The sequence below is a fragment of the Hippoglossus hippoglossus genome, chromosome 18 (assembly GCF_009819705.1).
Source record: "Hippoglossus hippoglossus isolate fHipHip1 chromosome 18, fHipHip1.pri, whole genome shotgun sequence".
NCBI classification, from domain to species: Eukaryota; Metazoa; Chordata; class Actinopteri; order Pleuronectiformes; family Pleuronectidae; genus Hippoglossus; species Hippoglossus hippoglossus.
Genome location: NC_047168.1, coordinates 14,029,169 through 14,047,751, shown reverse-complemented (window position 1 = coordinate 14,047,751; position 18,583 = coordinate 14,029,169). Strand labels below are relative to the sequence as shown.

At 45.6% G+C, this 18,583-nt stretch overlaps 1 protein-coding gene across 1 annotated transcript in view; it reads left to right on the top strand.

Annotated features, from left to right (window-relative positions):
* exoc6b (exocyst complex component 6B) overlaps positions 1–18,583 on the top strand; it is a 76,543-nt gene that overhangs the window by 12,075 nt on the left and 45,885 nt on the right. Inside the window, 9 exon segments of the mRNA XM_034568830.1 lie at positions 4,921–5,109; positions 7,428–7,496; positions 12,185–12,268; positions 12,695–12,741; positions 14,263–14,383; positions 14,858–14,929; positions 15,919–16,016; positions 16,868–16,973; positions 17,701–17,810. Of these exon segments, the coding sequence (XP_034424721.1) occupies positions 4,921–5,109; positions 7,428–7,496; positions 12,185–12,268; positions 12,695–12,741; positions 14,263–14,383; positions 14,858–14,929; positions 15,919–16,016; positions 16,868–16,973; positions 17,701–17,810 (896 nt within the window).

Sequence of the window (18,583 nt, the reverse complement as noted above, 5' to 3'; positions counted from 1 at the left end):
TTCTCTCCGTCTCTCCATCTCGCCCTCTCAGACACTGTGTCTCTCTTGCCTGCTCTGTTCCAAATTAGCTCCAACTTTCTGTACCCAGCTGTCGTTACAGCCCCCGTGACCAAGGATGTGAAAATAAATAGATTGTAGAGAGAGGGGATGGAGGGAGGAGACGGAGGGAGGAGATGGAGGAGAGCACAGGGAGCACAATGGAGCTATTGTGTGCTGGCACGTGCCCGTAGAAGAAGAAGAGGAGGAGGAGGAGGAAGAGGGATGAGGGAGGAAGATGGGTAAAATGACAAAAGTGGGAAAAGGAAGATGAAACGGGAAAGGGGGAACGAAGAGGAGGAACAAGACAGAGAAAAGGAGAAAGGGAAGGAGGAGGACAGTGGAGACAGTGACTAGAAGAGGAGATTTAATGTGCGAGGAGGAGGTGGAAGTAAAGGAGTAAGGATACCAGGAGGAAAATGGAGACAAAGACGAGGATCAAGGCAAAACGGGGGGAAAAAACCCAAACTAAGAAAAGATGACATCACATGATCTGGCCTGATTTCAGTCTCCTGAGGGTGAAACTGTTTTTGGTTCTTATCCAACAGGAAATACAAGGTCTCACATAGTTTCAGCATCATGACAATAATCTCAAACATTATGGTGCTTCTTGGACAGGGTGTTTCCCAGGTGGTGTGCGTGACCTTGGATCCCCCCCCCCTTTGGATCCAGAGACACTGCGAGCTCGCTGTGGGTTGTTCGTAGCTCTGGTTGTTAAAACAGCCTCTTCAGGGCCTATTTCTTCTCGGGCCACTTGATGGTCGTCCTTCTTCAGAGGACAGTCTCAGGACAAAACAATTTGTCAATGCTCTTTGTAAAAAAAAAAAAAAGAGTTCTGGCATCTACTAAGCCCTTTAACTCCTTCAAACTGATTTTATTACTCCGACTGGCTGTCCTGGATCGTATTTCATCCAAATCGTACCCAAAGCAACCACTGTTGAAAAGAGGGGGACGAAAGAGAGAGAGGGAGCAGAAGAAGAACCGATGAAAACATGGATCAGTGGCTGAAGAAACAGTAGAAGGATTAAAAAAAAAAAAAAGGAAATAGTGGAGGAATCTTGAACCAGACTTGGTCCAAATGTCTCTGTCATTGTTTCGGGACTCTCCTCTGTCATTTGTCATTTCCCTCGTTCTCTCGCTCTGTCACATCACATTTCCCCCCCCCCCCCCTCTCTCTCAAGACGTCCGTCTCCTCTCCCTCTTTCCATCTCCTCATCTTTCCACCTCTTTTTTTCCCCTCCCGTTTCTTCTATTAATGCCCCGCAAAGGACGAGCTCAGAGCTTCTGATGTGTATTCAGTAGTTACTACACACACTCAGACCCACACACACACACACACACACACACACACACACACACCCACCCACACACACTAATGGGAAACAGATTGCTGGGCCTGTGAAGTGGAAGAAGATTGATTACCTGTATCTAGTTACTGAACACACACATGCGTGCGCGTGCTGCGAGGGTGGCACAGGGCGCACGCTGCGTCCGTGTATGGAACCATCACGGTGAAAACCAAAATAGACGGTTATAGGTCGTTGTGTCAGTCACTCTGCATGTGTGTGTCTGTGTGTGTCTGCAGAATAAGGCTCCACAGCTCACTGGCAATGCGCACCATTATTTCTGGCTTGTGGTCTGGCTGCCAAAAAGTGATCCACAGAAGGGATGTCCGGTCAGGTTCCCCCCTGATCCTGATCCGAGTCATACGACATAATCCAGCAGTAAAGTGCAGTAAGATGTACTTTAAGTAAACGGCAGATTGTTTTTCAGTAGAGGTGCAAATCTTATACTTGAACCTTGGTTCCAGATCTAAAACAATAACATTTTTAATACTTAATTAACGACAAAACAAAGTCGATACGAGCCTTTCACGAACATTTTGAATCGAGCATTGCAGATATAAACATTGTTAGTTTAAAGAATAAACAAATTTCAAAAGTACTTTTTGGTTCTAATTTCCTAATAGATTCTGATTCTTATCCTCCAGCAGTTTGTTCTCGCTCTCCTTCCATCTTCTCCCTCCCATTTCATCATCATCACTTTCTTCTTCTTCCTTCTCATCCTCTATTCCCTCCCTTCATCCTCCGCTCCCTCTTTTCTCACGGGTCACTTGCGCAGGATATGACGCACGTTCCCGCACTTGAGGTCCAAGTGCCGCATGGAATTTCGACCCCGACAAAAGACGGGAGTTAAAAAGGCTCCTGTTCCCAACAGAAGGTGATATTGTGCGACGAGTGAGAGTGAATGGCGGGGTGAGTGTGTATAGAGTACGCCCGTAGATGCCCCCGAGACACACGCACACCTGTTGACGAATGCTAAAGTGGAATTATTTGACGTAGGTGCTGACGTCCGTATCGGCGGCGTAATGCCCCCGTCCATTTATACGTGGAAAGAAAGAAAAAAACAAGCCTTTGAAAGATCGGAAAGGAATGCCATGCAGGGAAAAGCGGCGCTCTTCTCGTTTTGGAAGGTCTATGCCCATCCTTTTAGCAACTAGTGCAGTGTGCGTTGTAAACGTGTGTGTGTTCTCTTGTCATGCGTTGATGCTCTGGAGCTACGTCCGTGTCATTAGTGAGTCCTCCTCCAACACTTCTACGATATAGCGTCACTTTTTGTTATTTTTGTGCTGGACTTTGTGTCAAGAGCTTTTTATAAAACACTCTTTGGTGCAGAGCGATCTTAGAAAACTTTGTGTTTTCTAACATCGCAGCAAGGGGCCATTTGCCCGTTTATTCAAATTTAATTAATATTGAATGTATCACATGTACAAATCACACCAAATTCCACACTGCATTTCTTTGGTCCCTTAACAACACACACGCGAAAGTTGTGAAGCCGATAAGATGAACGGAGACTTCTGGAAGTGGTCGGCCGCTCTAGCCTCTTCCAGGTACTTTTGAAGAGTAGCGGTGAAAACACTCGTGATGTGGTGAGAATATTTTGGGAGATTGTTTGTTAGCGAGGGCCCGTGTTGGTTCAATTCTGTCCCCGCTGGCTTTCCCCTCATCTCGTTTGCAGAGGAATGGGCCTTTCCACTAATTTTGTATTGTCCGCTATGACTCATGTGTGCGCGAGTGCATGTGTGGGCATCAGATCAAAGATGGCATTGTATTCTCCCAACATCACTGATATTGTCAGCTTCCGTATTTGTGCATATCCACCCTCTCCAGAACACCAGCTTTTCTCATTATCGTCGTCATTAACCGCTGAAATCGAGCCACTCCGAGCCTCTGACGTCCTTATCGACAGATTTAAGCGGCAGAGGTAGGGAACGTGCTGGCGCCGGCGAGCAAAGGAAGCCGTGGCGTTCTCAGCCCTTTTTTGGGAGTGGATGGAAAGATGCAGTCCGACACAACAAGGTTTTCCCACAGAACACTCAGCGTGGGAATAAAGATTGATGGATGTATGTCCCCAAGCAACGGCCATTTCCATTATCTGATATTTGCAGCTTTTTGAAAAACATTACAAAACTAAAAATGCTGTCACATTACGGAGGCAAACGTGAACTGTGTCGTGTGCAACAGGAGAAAAAACGACTCATTCGTACAAATGGAGGTTCAGACGTGTGCCTGGTCGTCTCCAGACTTTGTTTTCATTTTGTTTTGGATACAAGCTTCCATTACTTTTCTAACCAAGACTTCCTGCTGTTTGATTATTTTTATTTTTAGTATTCTTCATCCAATGCAGTGGCAGGAAAAAAAAGCATCATGTCCCTTGACACCCCCCCCCCCCCAAAATATAGACCCAGACAGGACATATTGCACATTCCATTGTTCTGTGAATCTTTTCCATTTCCTTCTGTCTTTGCTCCACCTCATTTATGTCTGATTATTTTGGGAATTGTTCCTCGTAGGATCGTTGCTGCATCACCCAAAGAGCAAATAAGAAACCTACTGTAACATTAGTCTCATATTGGATTTGATAATCAATGTTTAACTTTGCCTAATTGCTTCTAATGCGACTAAAATGAAGTTTCTACCAAGCAGAACTATAGATCAAACAGTGAAGTCGTCCCTTTCTCTGCTTTCAGGTCTTTACCACTTATTTTCTGCCCGTTGTTTTTTGGTTTCATTGACTCTTCATCCTTCCTGTTCTACCCTTCCTGTCCCCTCTGCTTTATTCTTAGCTGCTCTGTGGTAAATCACTTTTATTAGCTCATTTCCACCATCATGGGACGAGGTGTGGCAGGTCTCAGTCAAAGGGCTCAACCTCGTCACAACAGAAGCAGATTTTAAGCTTTTCCTGAAACTCCCCGAAAAATCACACAAATGTGAGGCATTGTTGCTCACGCGCGACTACAAGGATTAAAGCAACACTACGCAACCTTTACCTCAAAGCAGCAGCTTCATTAAACTGAGTTTGATGGTTCAGTGGCTGTGAAGCAGGAGAAAGTTTCCTCCTTCGCTCCCTGAACGTCTGTTCTGTGTAACTCTGGTGAGTGGGTTCGATCTCCTGTGAGAAGAACTGACTGAGAGTCACAGCTTCAACTGACACAATCAGCTCCAGCAAGTTGAAGAGTGTAGATCAGTTAAAAAGACTCAGAAGTTATTAAAAAACCAGAGTTTATCTCCAATATTCAGCAGGAAACTGTTAAAATATGAAGAATCCTGAACAGAGTTTGGTGGATTTGTTACAGCAGCAGCTCTTCTGCTTCAGGAAGCAGAGGATCATGGGTAATATCCACCGTTCAGTTGGGTTTTTTCTCCGCATAAAAACCACTTCATCGAATTATTTACCACGTGTGGCTGCAGAGGGCGCTGCTGCTCTGTAAAAGTATTATCAATTAAATAAAAATCTCCTCGAAGCTGTTCTGGGAAATCTAAAAAGGTTTGAATTTGACCTGGATGAATTTCTGATGTATATTTCTGTTTTGTGCTTCAGGCCCAGCTCCAGCGCTCGCTGGACAGCTCCATCTCCACACAGCCGAGGGCCCTGATTGGCCGACGTGGAAGGAAGGAGGCGGCGGCGTTGACAGGAGCGGGGACCGACAGCGGGGGACCAGGTGGCAGTCCGGCGTCGGAACAGGACTCGGGTATTCTGGATGTGGAGGAGGAAGGGGAGGAGGATGAAGTGAGGAAAACACAAACACACACAAGACACGTGAAAATTAAACAGAACATTCATAAAAAACTTTCTCTGATTTAAAGGAACTGATATTTTTGAGCGTGTGTAATTTAAGACGTGGTTTCAGAGGGGGACTGTGGAGGCATGTGCTCCACTGAGGGACTTTCTAGTTGGTTTGTTTGTAAGCTTGATTACGCAAAAACTATTAAACCGATTTCCACCAAACCTGGTGGCGGGATCGGGGCCTTGGTCTGGGAAGAACTTCCTCAAGTTTGATGCGGATTAAGAGACAGATCCAGGAACCTTTTGTCACTTTCTTTAACAACATGGAGCGTTTTCAATAATAATAATAATACCTTTATTGGTAGAGCACTTTTCAATGCAAGTAACGGACAACAACCAGTGGGAAAGTCACAAACAGAGTAAAAAGAAAAGGACTGTGTTTCCTGAACTCTAAGTCATAATTCTTTCTTTAATATTTCTCGTGTCAGAACTAGAGAGTCACGTGATTGTTGGCGGAGGTGTGAGCTCCACCGTCTTCACAGTTTGACAGACTGTTGCTGGAACTTGAGGAATCAACACGTCCTTTGTTTGAAGTTGTCTCGCGCAGCATTGTCAATGAAATGACCTTGAGCGCAGTGTGAAGAACAGGAGATGGATTTATCTCCGTCAGTCACAGTCTGTCCAGAAGATGAACTCGTCTGTCGTCACATGACATTGAACTCCTCGAGTCGTCCCTCGCGGGATCAAAGTTCCTCTTTGTTGTTTCGCGCTCAAGGAAAAGCGCAGCACAATGAAGTGGAAGAGAATAGAGCTGAACTTGTCACACCGCCCTGCCTCGTCCCGTGCCACCATTCTGTTTTCAGGTCCCTGTCGTCCCTTTGGCTTATTTACGTCCTGTAAACTCAACTCAACCTTCTTCACGGGAAGACCTTGGCTCGAACAAAGGCCTGACCCGGCGGTCGGCAGGGTTACGACCGCGTTGGCGCCCATGGCCGCGGCGTTGCCAACCATCGGCGTCCCGTCTCCTCACGCCATCCTGCCTCTGCCACGTCTCTCCCACTCTTCCCCTTCCCTTCATTTACAGTTGTCTCCCCTGTGCCACTGCATCCTATTTTTCTCTGCTCCCTTTGTTCTCCTCTTTTCTTACCTGACCTACACCTCCTCGTCTTCTTCCTCTTCTCCCTCCCTGTGCTTTCCATCTTTTGGTTTTCTTTTCCCTTTTCTTTAAATCCATTTATTTTTGACTTCTCCTCCTCCTCCTCTTCTTCACACTTCCTGTTTCCCTCCTGTTTGTGTTTCTTTTCCAAACATTTTTGTCGTCTATACGTCCATTTATTGTTGGTTTCTTCCTCATCTGGTTCTCTTCCACTTCCTGTTGCGCTCTCATCCCTTCCCCGCCTCTCTTCTAAAGTTCAGACCCCGCGTACCTCCAGCTCTCTCTCTTCCTCCCTCCACCCCTGCTCTCCCTCCACCCCTGTCTGTCAGTGATACGACCCTTTGTTTGCGCTTATTGTTTTTCAGGACCGTGTCTGTGTGAGGTCACACATCAAAGCTGGCATTGTGTTGTGCCTCCGATGATTTTTACAGAAAGAAAACTTTCCAGAGGGCAAGAGGGCACATGGTTGTTGTTGCTTTGTGTGTTAGTGTGTGTGTGTGTGTGTGTGTGTGTGTGTGTGTGTGTGTGTGTGTGTGTGTGTGTGTGTGTGTGTGTGTGTGTGTTAAATTGCCACTGTTGTTCTGTGGAAGTTAGAGGAAACGGGTAAGGAGAAAGGAATGGATTCAGGGATGGATGGATGTCGATTACAGCTCAGTTTAGTTTTGGATTCGTAACATTCGTCATGTGTTTAAAATCTACGCCAAAAAACAGTCGGTGTGAAAAGGTTCGGATGTTTTTATCTGGTTCTTTCACCTCACTCACCACTTCTCTGACCACCTGACTTCAGTAAAGCTTTGTTTGGTCAAACATTTTGACCTCGAAACATCGTGACCGAAGCATCATCATCTTCCTCTATAATTCCATTTTGAATTTCATGCCTGATATTACCATGAACCATGTAAACAGCTGCTCCTCTAGAGACACGGGGGTCTCGTCTATTGTCTCCGCGAGAGTTTCACAGTAAAACACACAGAGAAAACGATCTGTGGAATATCATTATGACATCGTACCACCAACAGTGAACCTTTCACGAGAGTTGGCATGTCTATATCTATAAAATTTGTCCCAGAAAGTTTTGGGACAAGCTCTCTTCTCCTTTCTCTCTCTCTCTTTCTCTCTCTCTCTCTCTCTCGTATGTTTGTAACTGTATAAATTGTGTCTTCAGGTCCCAGGAGCTCAGGACTTGGTGGATTTCTCTCCAGTTTACAGCTGTCTGCATATCTACACTGTGCTGGTGAGTAAATCACTTCTCTTTCTTTCTCCTCCTCACCTCCTTTAACTTTCCTCCGTATTAAACTGTGATCACGTCTTAATACCGCCGCTCCCACCGCGCACACGCAGCGGTATGTCTCCATAGTAACCAGCCCCGGTAAATACAACGAGTAGAGGTACCTGATGCTGTAAGAAGAGGCCTCCAGCCTGAGACTGGCTTCACTCCAACCGGGACTGTGTGTGTATGTGTGTGTATATGTGTGTGTGTGCGTGTGTGTGTCTGCGTTTGAGAGAGAGAATGAGGGGAACGTGTGCGTGTCTCATCTCAGATGGAGCGAAAGCGACATGGGTGTAAGTGTTGACTGGGCCATGACTGGGTTAGTTGCACATATGGGGTGTGTGTGTGTGTGTGTGTGTGTGCGCGTGTGCGTGTGCGTGTGCCTGCAGGCATGTCCAGGTTGTGACCGGGCCAATGCGGCCAAAGGGTCGACTGTGTCTGTTCAGTGTGTGTGTGTGTCTGAGGGGGTTGGGACAGGAAGTGCATGAACTTTGACAGGAAGGAGAAAGTGAACGGCATAAGAGCGATAGAGGGAGGGAGGGTTACAGAAAGGGTAAAAGGGGGTGATATGATGGAGAGAGCGAAGGGAGGGAGGAGGGGAAAAGAGAGCAAGGCGTTAATGATGGAGGAGAAGAGACGGGTCAGAAAAGGTTTAGACGGGCGACAACAGGGAACATTTCATGGTGGGGAACAACCACGAAGGTCGAGAAATAAAGTTAAGACGAGAGGCAGAAGAAAAGCGACGAGTTTCATGCCTTTGGTTTCAGATGAAGTGCTAAAGAACGTTTCCTTGGCTTCTTATCAGATGGTTCTGAAGTTCTGAGGGATGTTTGATATTTAACGTTTCCACCCGTCATACCTCAACAGAAAAGATTTTTAAAAGATTTTCCGCTGTGCAGGTGTCTAGATCGCACACACAGATTTTGTCGTCGACGAAAACTAAACTCTTTTGAAGATTCCTCGTGTACGTCTGCAGATTGCACGCAGTGATTTTGAAGTGAGTCTGAGAATCTCTGTATGTGCTTCACGTGGTTCCGCACACGTTTAGCCTCCTCGAAAATGCAGTCTAAGGTTATTTCAGTTTAACCTGCAGGACTTTCTGAAATCGTGACAAGTTAAAAATGTCTTTTTACTAAATGTCAGGGAAAATAATTATGCAAGAGGAAAGAGAGTGAGTCAGTGAGCGGACTCGCAGACGACCAAACAAACTGAGATTTTGTTCTGCAGCCAAAACACTGTTACACTGTCAGATGATTATGAGAAGATGAGAAAATTGCAGTTTAAGTCGACTGGCTATAAGAGACGTTTTACTATCGTTGCTCAGTGCAATCGCTCACAAAGATGTGAGAGAGATTACTTGAGGACAAAAGTGTAACGTTTGGCGTTCGGGGGGGGGAGGGAGAGAGAGAGCGCGATAAGGAGTAGAGGGGTGAGGGTGGGGGAGGTCACAGGGAGGTTAAAGGGGCAAAAACAGGAAGAAGAGGATGAAAACAACACGGAGAGAGAGAGAGAGAGAGAGGGTGAGGGAGAAATGAAAGGGAGGGAGGAAGAAGAAAGGATGAGAGACGGAGGAGAAGGGAAAGGAGTGTGTTCTGTCTCAGTAAGGTGTTGAAAGGTCTGAACTCTGAGGTCAGACACACACTTACACAAACATGCACAGACACAGACAGGCGAGATTACCCACACACACACACACAACCAAACATACATGCTAATACACACATACACACACTAACATGTATGCCTACACACACACACGCACACAGAACTGTTTTATCCATTAGAGTGTTGCAGCGGCGGTGTGATTGACAGCTCATTGGGCAGAGAACGTGATTTACCATTAGAAAGAAAAGTCCACCGCCGTCGTCTGCACTGATCCGAGGGTACGACTGGAAAATCCCAGTCCGACACAGTGGGATTGTTAAATGTCGAGAATGACTCGTACTCACATTGGCACGTGCACGTACCGGCTCCATTTATTTTTCTCGTGAACCTGGATGTGGAATCGCATTTGCAATCAAGGCCTCCTCGTTTTCTTCTCCTCCTCCATCTCTGCCTCTGTGGATCCTTCTCTTTTTCCATGTTTAAAGTCCACAGTTTTCCAGCCGTAGTCGAGCGGCTTTCGGGGCCCGAACAATACCCCTTTGTGTTGCCGGCACACGGACGGCACGCTGATGTGTGGACGGAGATGTTATGAGTGTAAACACGGGCTCGAGGCCCGGCCTGCTGAGCCGAGGAGGGAAACAGCAGCTGGTTCATCGCACTGGTCTGACCACAGACCTCATATTAAGAGGGACATGGAGGCACTATGTTTTTGGGGTTGCCCGTCCGTCCCATTCTCGTGAACGCAATATCTCAACAATGCTGTGATGGAATTCCCTGAAATTTGGTTCAAATATTCACCCGGACTCAAGGATGAGCTGAGTAGAATTTGGTGGTCAAAGGTCAAAGGTCAAGGTCACTGTGACCTCACAACGTATGCTTATGTTTTCCTTGAACATGATATCTTAAGATCAGCTTGAGGGAATGTCTTCAAATTCAACTTTCGCTTGGACTCAATGATGAACTGATTAGAATTTGGGGGCCTGGAGGTCAAAGGTCAAGATCACAGTGACCTCATGTTCCTGTGATTATGACATATTAGAACTGCCCGTGGGGAATTCCATTACATCTGGCTCAATTCACTTGGACTCGCTGATAAATTGATTCGATTTCAGTCGTCAAAGGTCAAAGTCACGGTGGCTTCAAAAACATGTTGACCTCTTGAATTTGGAGTTTCTTCAACTTTTGATCAGTCGTCACTTGAGCTCAAAGATAAAGTGAATATGTTTCAGTTGTCAAAGGTCACAGCGAACTTTATATGAATCTGGAAAAAAACTTATGTAGAATCATATACACAGACTGCACTGGTTGGCGGAGGCGTACAACCACAGTGCGGTCATTTGTTTCTTTATTTCCATCCCTTCGTTTCTTTTATTTTTGGGCTGCATGTTTTTCTGTTTCTGCCTCTTCTCGGCTTCGTCTGTGTTTCTCTCTCTTTCTTCATGTCCCCGTTCCTCCGCCGTTTATGTGGCGTTGCCGAGATCGCTCTCTCGCACAACACACACACACACAACACACACACAGACACACACACACAGTCCTGAGTTTCACCTCTGTGAGAGGCTCTCGGGGAGAGTGAGCTCTGTGTAATGAAGAGTTCATGGCCGTTTGATGCAGCTCGTTTGTTGAATACACATTGTTCAGCTGAGGGTCAAACTGGGAATTAAAGAACACAGGTTTTGTCGCCTCACAACAACAAACTCCACGCTGCTCTAAAAACACTGCGTAGCTCACATTTTAACATTTTATTGATGGGTTTTCAATGCACATTGTTCGGCCAAGGGTACGATTAAAAATATTAAAGAGTGGAGTTGAACTCTGATACAAAAACATCCCTCCGGATGCTTATTTTTTGACACACTGTTCTTTGTATGTTTGTAATTATTTTGTATGAATAGTTATTCTTTGTTTGATTGTATTTGTGGCAAATGCAGAGTTTGCAAAGAGGCGTAGTTTGTGAGAAGCACTGCAGGAATAAGGATGTTGACCCTAGAATGAACCTACATAATGAAAATAAAGGTTTTAAAATTCATTATGGATTAATCAAAACCTTTGAGAGATTGTTTCAGTGATTATTCAGTTTTCGATTCTTTTAATTAATGCAGGTTTTGTCGCCTACAACTCTACAACTAGATAAGTTGTAAAAGTACAAGTGACTGAAGGGTGTTGGTTTTTCTGTTTTCTCAGAAAACTTGTGTGTTTGTTAATGCTTCTATTTTTGTTCTTCTATCTTATTACCACCTAACGTAGTGATAGCAGGTGGTGGTCCAGAGGTCAGCAGTGTGTGTGTGTGTGTGTCTGTGCAGTGGTGGTCTGGTGGGGAGGTAAAGGGGGACCGTCATGTTATCAGTCCAGCCCTGGGCTCTTATCTCTGAGCTCACTAAGTACTGTGGGTCCTGGTCTGGGTCTTAGATAGGCCATGAGTCTCTCCCTCTCTCACACACAGAGCTTCTGTGTAATGGAAGGAAACGATACGAAGGTGGTCAAGTTTAGAAAGTAGATTTTGTGTGTGTGTGGTTTTGTGTTGGCTTCAGTTTCCATGTCTGACCTGTGACGCCAACTAAAACTGAACAGGAACCAGTTTTGGTCTTCAAAGACGCACACGCACAAACACACACTCAGTTTCTTCCGTATGACCTTATCTCAACTTTCCCATCATGCACCGGTTGTAACCTTTGGTTTCATACCTCATTAAGTTAATCGGCCTCGAAAGTCAGTAACAGCCTCAAACAACCGTGAGCGTTTTGGCTGCGCTGGTCGTCCACCAGGATGTGAAGCATCACGGTCTGGAACATGTTGTCAGGTCTCCAGCGTTATTGAAAGAGTGTAAAATAAAAATCCTGACAGCTGAACGTGTTTTACATGGAAATAAGGAGCTGTCATTTCGTCCATCTTTATTTATTTTAGTTTTATTTCACTGGAGTTTAGTTTTCTTATGAAAGTTCCTTACTGTCCATAAATAAAATGTTTTCCCATTAAAATCCATATTTAAGTTGTGTTCCATGTACAATCGTGCATCCACCTTTCCTCACGTGCACTTTGTGTTTTAGGGTTTGCGTGATGTGTTTGAGAACTACTACAGAAAGCAGAGGAGGAAACAGGCTCGCCTCGTACTGCAGCCGCACTCTAACATGGTACGACCCTGCACCCCCACTGTGTGTGTGTTTGTGTCTGCACTGTTGTATCTACACACTCCTAACTACACTCACTGTACCCTCCTCCCTCAACACAACACACACACACCTCTCTCACACTCCTTAATCTATGTGTAACTTTTGTAATCATGAGGAAAACAGAAGAACTTGAAGATTTTATACTATAAATGTTCAAAATTAGCAAATATTTAACTTTAAATAAGTGTTTGTTTTTGATTGTTTAAGATTTTTGTAATAAATATGTTTTCTAGTGTATTTTAAATTCCATTTTGATGCATTTTGTCCTGTAAATTAATCGTAAGAGGTAAATTACAAACCAGTATATGTTTTTTTCTTTCTGTACACTTTGTATCCCTCCCCATGTTTTTCCCATCCTCCGTTCTTTCTCTCTTTTTACATTTCTAGCATGAAACCTTGGACGGATACAGGCGGTACTTCAACCAGATTGTCGGGTAAGTCAGACGCCGTCTTTCTCTCCTTTCCTCCATCAATATGTCACTTCTTCTACTTTTATATCGATTCACATTCTCTTTCTGCTTTCGTGATTTTTCTGCTGAATTTAAAAGCTTAAAATTCACTCGCGCGCATCGACGTCGCTCTCACGTAAACAACAGATTCCAAGTGGCAGGAACACAGACTAAAGGGTGAGAGAGAACTGCGTTGATGACACTCGCGGGTACGTGCACAACTGCAGCTGAAACTTTGGAGGCATGTTTGTCTGCGTGGAGAGTAAAAACTTTATGGATGATAGCACAATCGATATGAGACCTTACGAGACAGATTTTGTGACGGGACAAATTAGAACATGATGGCCACCACATTCTTATTAATGGGAAACACTGATTGGATATGGAGACACATATTTTCTCTCAAACCTTCTAGTTCGACTGCTGCACAGACTATAAATAACGTCAAAAGCACAAGATGGCCGTCTCTGGATATTTTAGCTTCAATTGTGTACAATCGTAGGAAGTGGAGACGTGTCGTCCCTCCTTGATTGATGATTTATCCGTCTGTCCATTGTGAACCATCTTGTGTAACTTGGCAGAAGAGCGGGTGAGGGATGGCGAGGAGGAGGAGGAGGAGGAGGAGGAGAAGCAGCTCTGAGTGAAACCAAACATTCAGCGTTTAGTGACACCTCATTTCATTTCATTTGAGTGACTTCTGACCGTTTAACATCTTTTCATCTTTCCTTCGCTCAGACTGTTGTTTTATTCATCCCTCTCTGCACACACTCACCCCCCCATCCTTTTACTTTTCCTCTCATCCATCACTCCATCCAGTTCCCTCCATTGCGCGCACACACACACACACACACACACACACACACACACACACACACACACACACACACACACACACACACACACACACACACACACACTGGTGACGATTGATAGAGTGCGTGTGATGGTGGTTGGCTTATTGCTGTTATTTCTTGTGTCCGTCTGGCGGGAGCAGACGCTTCTATAAACATGGCTAAGGCTGGACAATAGCACACACACACACACACACACACACACACACACACACACACACACACACACACACACACACTCACACAGGTCTGCTATTCCCATCTGACGTGCCATCCCGTGCCTCTCATGAAATGGTGATCAGCTTCCATTCAGTCCTCTCTTCATCCATTCTTCTGCTCTATTCTCATCCGTCCAACAATCATCATTTCATTTGTACTCTTGTAAAAATACAAATTGTCTTTCAGCAACTAATATTCTTCAAGACAAACTCGGCAGCGCATCGATAAAGTTTTCTTGTTCAGATTTATTCATGTATTTTTGCTAGACCGATTTATCGTCGGATAGGTTAAAGGTTAAAACTTGAGATATGTTTGTAAGTATGAACAAGATTAAAAGAAATGTCTCATCTAACTCCTCTGGGCCTAAAAATGAAGCCGTGCATTTCCCTCATCTCACAATGGAACTGGATACTATCATCTCCTCTCCTCTGTCCAGGTTCTTTGTTGTGGAGGATCACGTTCTTCACACCACGCACGGTTTGGTCAACAGAGCGTACGTCGAGGAGCTGTGGGAGCTGGCGCTGTCCAAAATAGTCGCTGCCCTCAGGACCCACTCGGTAAGACAAATCCTTTGCTTAAGCCGCTTTCAGACATGAACTCTGGACTCTGTGCGGAAGATTGTCCGGGTCCGACTCGTTCACAACAACAGGAACGTGTGGGGAACATTCAGGCGAGGGGCGGAGCCTGTAGAGCAGCAGGAGGCCGGACATGACGTATAGTTATGTGTTCGGCCGATGACGGCTTCGTCTTCTACGTGTACGGCTCCTCTTCTTCACCCTGAGATAGTTGTATTCTTCCAGCTTCACGTCCGTCACGTGTTAGAAACCTCGCTGTATTCTCAAATGGACTTTTCTTTAAGGGGGCTGGCAGGAAACGTTCCCAAAAAATATGCAGAGCACGTAAAAACCCATCTGGAAAATTTCAGGAAGATGTCAGGAGTTCAGTGCTTGTCTGAAAACGGCTTTGATAAATACCAAATGCATTTTTTGTAAGTGACAAAACACAACTGACCCTCTCCTCTGTTTGCTCAGTCGTACTGTGACGACCCCGACCTGGTGCTGGACCTGAAGAACCTTATTGTCCTCTTTGCTGATACACTGCAGGTATGTGTGTGTGTCTCTGTGTGTGTGTGTGTGTGTGTGTGTGTGTGTGTGTGTGTGTGTGTGCGTGTGATGCATTGTTCTGGTTGCACTGCAAGAGGAAGGAAGGTGTTGCCCTCCTTGCAGCCCTGGTCAACATCACGTATAAGAAATGATTCACTTGAGCTTTATTCGTTTTTATGTTTAATGTTTAGGTATCTCGACACATGCTGAGTCAGCTCTGTAACCCAGGAGACCTCTTATCCAGTGTTATGAAAATGAACAGATGCCAATCTCAGACTTTTGTTTAATTCGAGCTCGGCTCTCCATAAATTCCTTCTCCGCTGCTCGTATGAACTAACCTGGATGGATTGAGTGTGAGGGATGGGTGGATGGAGGGGTGAAGGGGAGAAAAGAGGGGATGTGGGTGAAAACCACGATGGAGACGAGTGATAGAGATGAAGAGGAGGAGCTGGTGAAGGGTTGGTACGATGCCCAAAAGAAGTGATGAGGTGTAACAGAATGACTGAATTCCCTTTTCCTCTCTTCGACAGGCGTGTTTTAATCCTTTCAGACCAAGATTTTGTTCCGTTTTGGGGGATTTGTTTTCATTTCAAACTCAAAAAAGTAATTTAAAGTAGTGATGGTTGATTTTCTATCCACATATATTGCAGTCGATATGATTTAATGGTTCTCAAACTTTTTTCGACATTCCCTTTCTCCTTCGTAAGTCCATAGAAGTTCATGCTTCACCAACCAAACTATTTTTTATCAGGGGAGACAACTGATGAAAAAGCAGAATAAAGGTCTCTGCATTTCAAGACCTTATTTTTCACGTGTGTTTTTTTTAATCCATCATCCAGTAAAAACCTTCCACACCAAGTCCGATGCGTTTTATTATTCTATTCATTCCTTAAATTTGCTTTGGGAGAGTACATACATCTTTCTGCTCAGACCTCAGGTTGGCCTTGGTGAATTCAGCTGGACACTGACTCTGCTTCTCTCTGCTGCAGGGTTACGGTTTCCCGGTGTCGCAGCTGTTCGACATGCTGCTGGAGATACGGGAGCAGTACGGCGAGATCCTGCTCAAGCGGTGGAACATCGCCTTCAGGTACAGATCGCTAAGAGAGGACGGAGCCTCGCTGTGCGATCGAGAGAGAGAGAGAGAGAGAGAGAGAGAGAGAGAGAGAGAGATGAGGGGAACGTCAGGGTGAAGCCTCTGTTTTTCAGTAGCTGAGGATTTGTCTGAGTGCACGCCGCCCTGACCTTCCCCTTTCTCGTCTTAAGGTCATGAGGGCGCACCGCTGCAAACACACACACACACACACACACACACACACACACACACACCAGTGTGGGTTTGTGGGAAATGTCCCCGTCCTGGTTTTGAAGTTTTACAAGCGGCCCAGAGAGAGGAAGTGTTTAAAAGCAAACGTCCGGAACATTTTCTGCCCTTCAGAATGGGTACCCTTGCAAGACACTGTGTGTGTGTGTGCGTGTGTGTCTGTCCGTGTGTTTGTGCGTGTGCGTGTGCATGTGTGTGTGCTTACATGCCATTGTTTCACCATCGCTTTGGTCCAATGACACCAGTGGGACTTGCAGTAGCAAGAGCGGACAAACAAACACTCTCTCTCCCTCTCTCCTTACCCCACACACACATACACACACAGACACACACACACACACACACACACTGGGGAAGCCACAGGAATGTGGTGTTGTATTGTTGGAGAGAGAGCGCTCTCCGGTTCACGGCCTCTCCATGGAACGTTGGAACGTCCGAACTCTGGAGCGCCAACAAGAAGTGGGGGGTGGTGAAAGAGGGAAGGTGGCAAGAAAACCACAAGCACTGAGTGTGTGTTTATACTCTCTGTATGTTTGTACGGACTTGTGTGTGTGTGTGTGTGTATCGTTCTGTTTGGTTTCTTGTAATTCTTTCCCTGTGGTTTTTCTCCTCTCCAGGCAGGTGCTGGATCAAGATAACTTCAGTCCAATCCCGGTGTCGACAGAGGAAGAGTTCAGACACTACACTTCCCTGTTTCCCCTGCAAGACCCTGAACTGGAAAAGGTAGAATGGAACCAAGTCCAACACGTACTTCCGCCAGTCCCCTCATGAAACCACATGTATTTATTGGGTCTCCACCGGTCATTTTCTAGAGTTTGTCTTTCGCATGTGAAGAACACAGCAGGAGATAGTCCGGGTCAGACTCGGTCACAAAAACAGGAAAATGTCTGGAACAGTCAGGTGCAGGGCGGATCCTGGGTAATACAGGACACGATGTATAGACTTAAAAGGTGTCTCTTGCCAGACCTGCGTCTTCGTCTGCGTCTTCGTCTGCGTCTTCGTCTGCGTCTTCTACGTCTATGGCTCCTCTTTTTCATCCCGAAATACTTGTAGTCACGAGTTAGAAACATCAACACGCCCTCTCGCTCGCTCGCTGTGAGTTTTCCTGCTGATTTCTCACATGGACTCACTCGGACATTTTACTCGGTTGTGGCAGGAAACGTTCCAGAAAATGTGCCGAGCAACTGACTCGGACATTTGTGATCTCGCTGACAGCCCCTCCTGGACATTTCAGAAACATGTCCAGGCTTCAGGGGCGAGTGACGTCCTTGGCGGAGATAATAAAATACATAATGGCAGCATGAGAATACATCAAAGTGAAGAAGAGGAAAAGAAATGTCATGTGTTGTTTGGTGCGATTTGACGACGGGAAGTTGATTGTTCTCAAAAGTTGAAGTATAATTTGAATAAAATCTCACTTAATCCTTTTGTTTTGCTCGATTTCCTGCAGCTTCCTTTCCCCAAGAAGCTCCCCTTCTCCGAGTTTGTGCCAAAAGTCTACTGTCAACTCAAAGAGTTCATCTATGCCTGTTTGAAATACTCTGAGGATCTACACCTCAGGTACCTGCACACAGAATCTGCTTCTGCTACCGACAGTCACACTATCAGGGAAGTTTGTTTGGGGTTCGAACACACGGGGTCGTTGGAGTGTTTTGCCCTCACGACCCCATAATGCTTCCCTTTTCCTCCTCATTCACTTTGCACCAGTGTCACACAGACACACACACACACACACACACACACACACACACACACACACACACACACACACACACACACACACACACACACACACTCACAGACACACACAGAGGAGTTCAGATGTGCAGACTTTCTCTGCTCAATTGGTTCTTTCCGTTTGGACCGGGGATCTTCGTCTCATTAGTGTTGGCCCACATGAGGACACACACAGAAACCCAGAGGGCTACAGCTTAACCTCTATAGGACATGGAACAGAAGCTGGACTTTGATTGGCGATTTGTGGCTTGTGTGCTCTTTCGCAGAAGTGTGTGTTTAAGTGTGTATCGGTTACGGTTGATGGAAGAATTAACTGAAACAATGCAGCTACTTTTCTACTGAGGAGACGAGCAATCAGGAAACAACTTCCGCTGTCCAGACGTCTTCCACGAGGCCGGGACTCCGCCAGACACACGCACACTCTGAGGAAACGTCAACTGCACATGTAATCTTCCTAAAACTCGAGATGCAAAAGTCCAGCCAGACAAATTGACACGTTTTTACAGAGACACACACTTATACACACATTTTAAACACACACAAACACACACTGTGGATTGCTCTGTGTGATGTGTATTGTTGGGGTCAAACTCGTC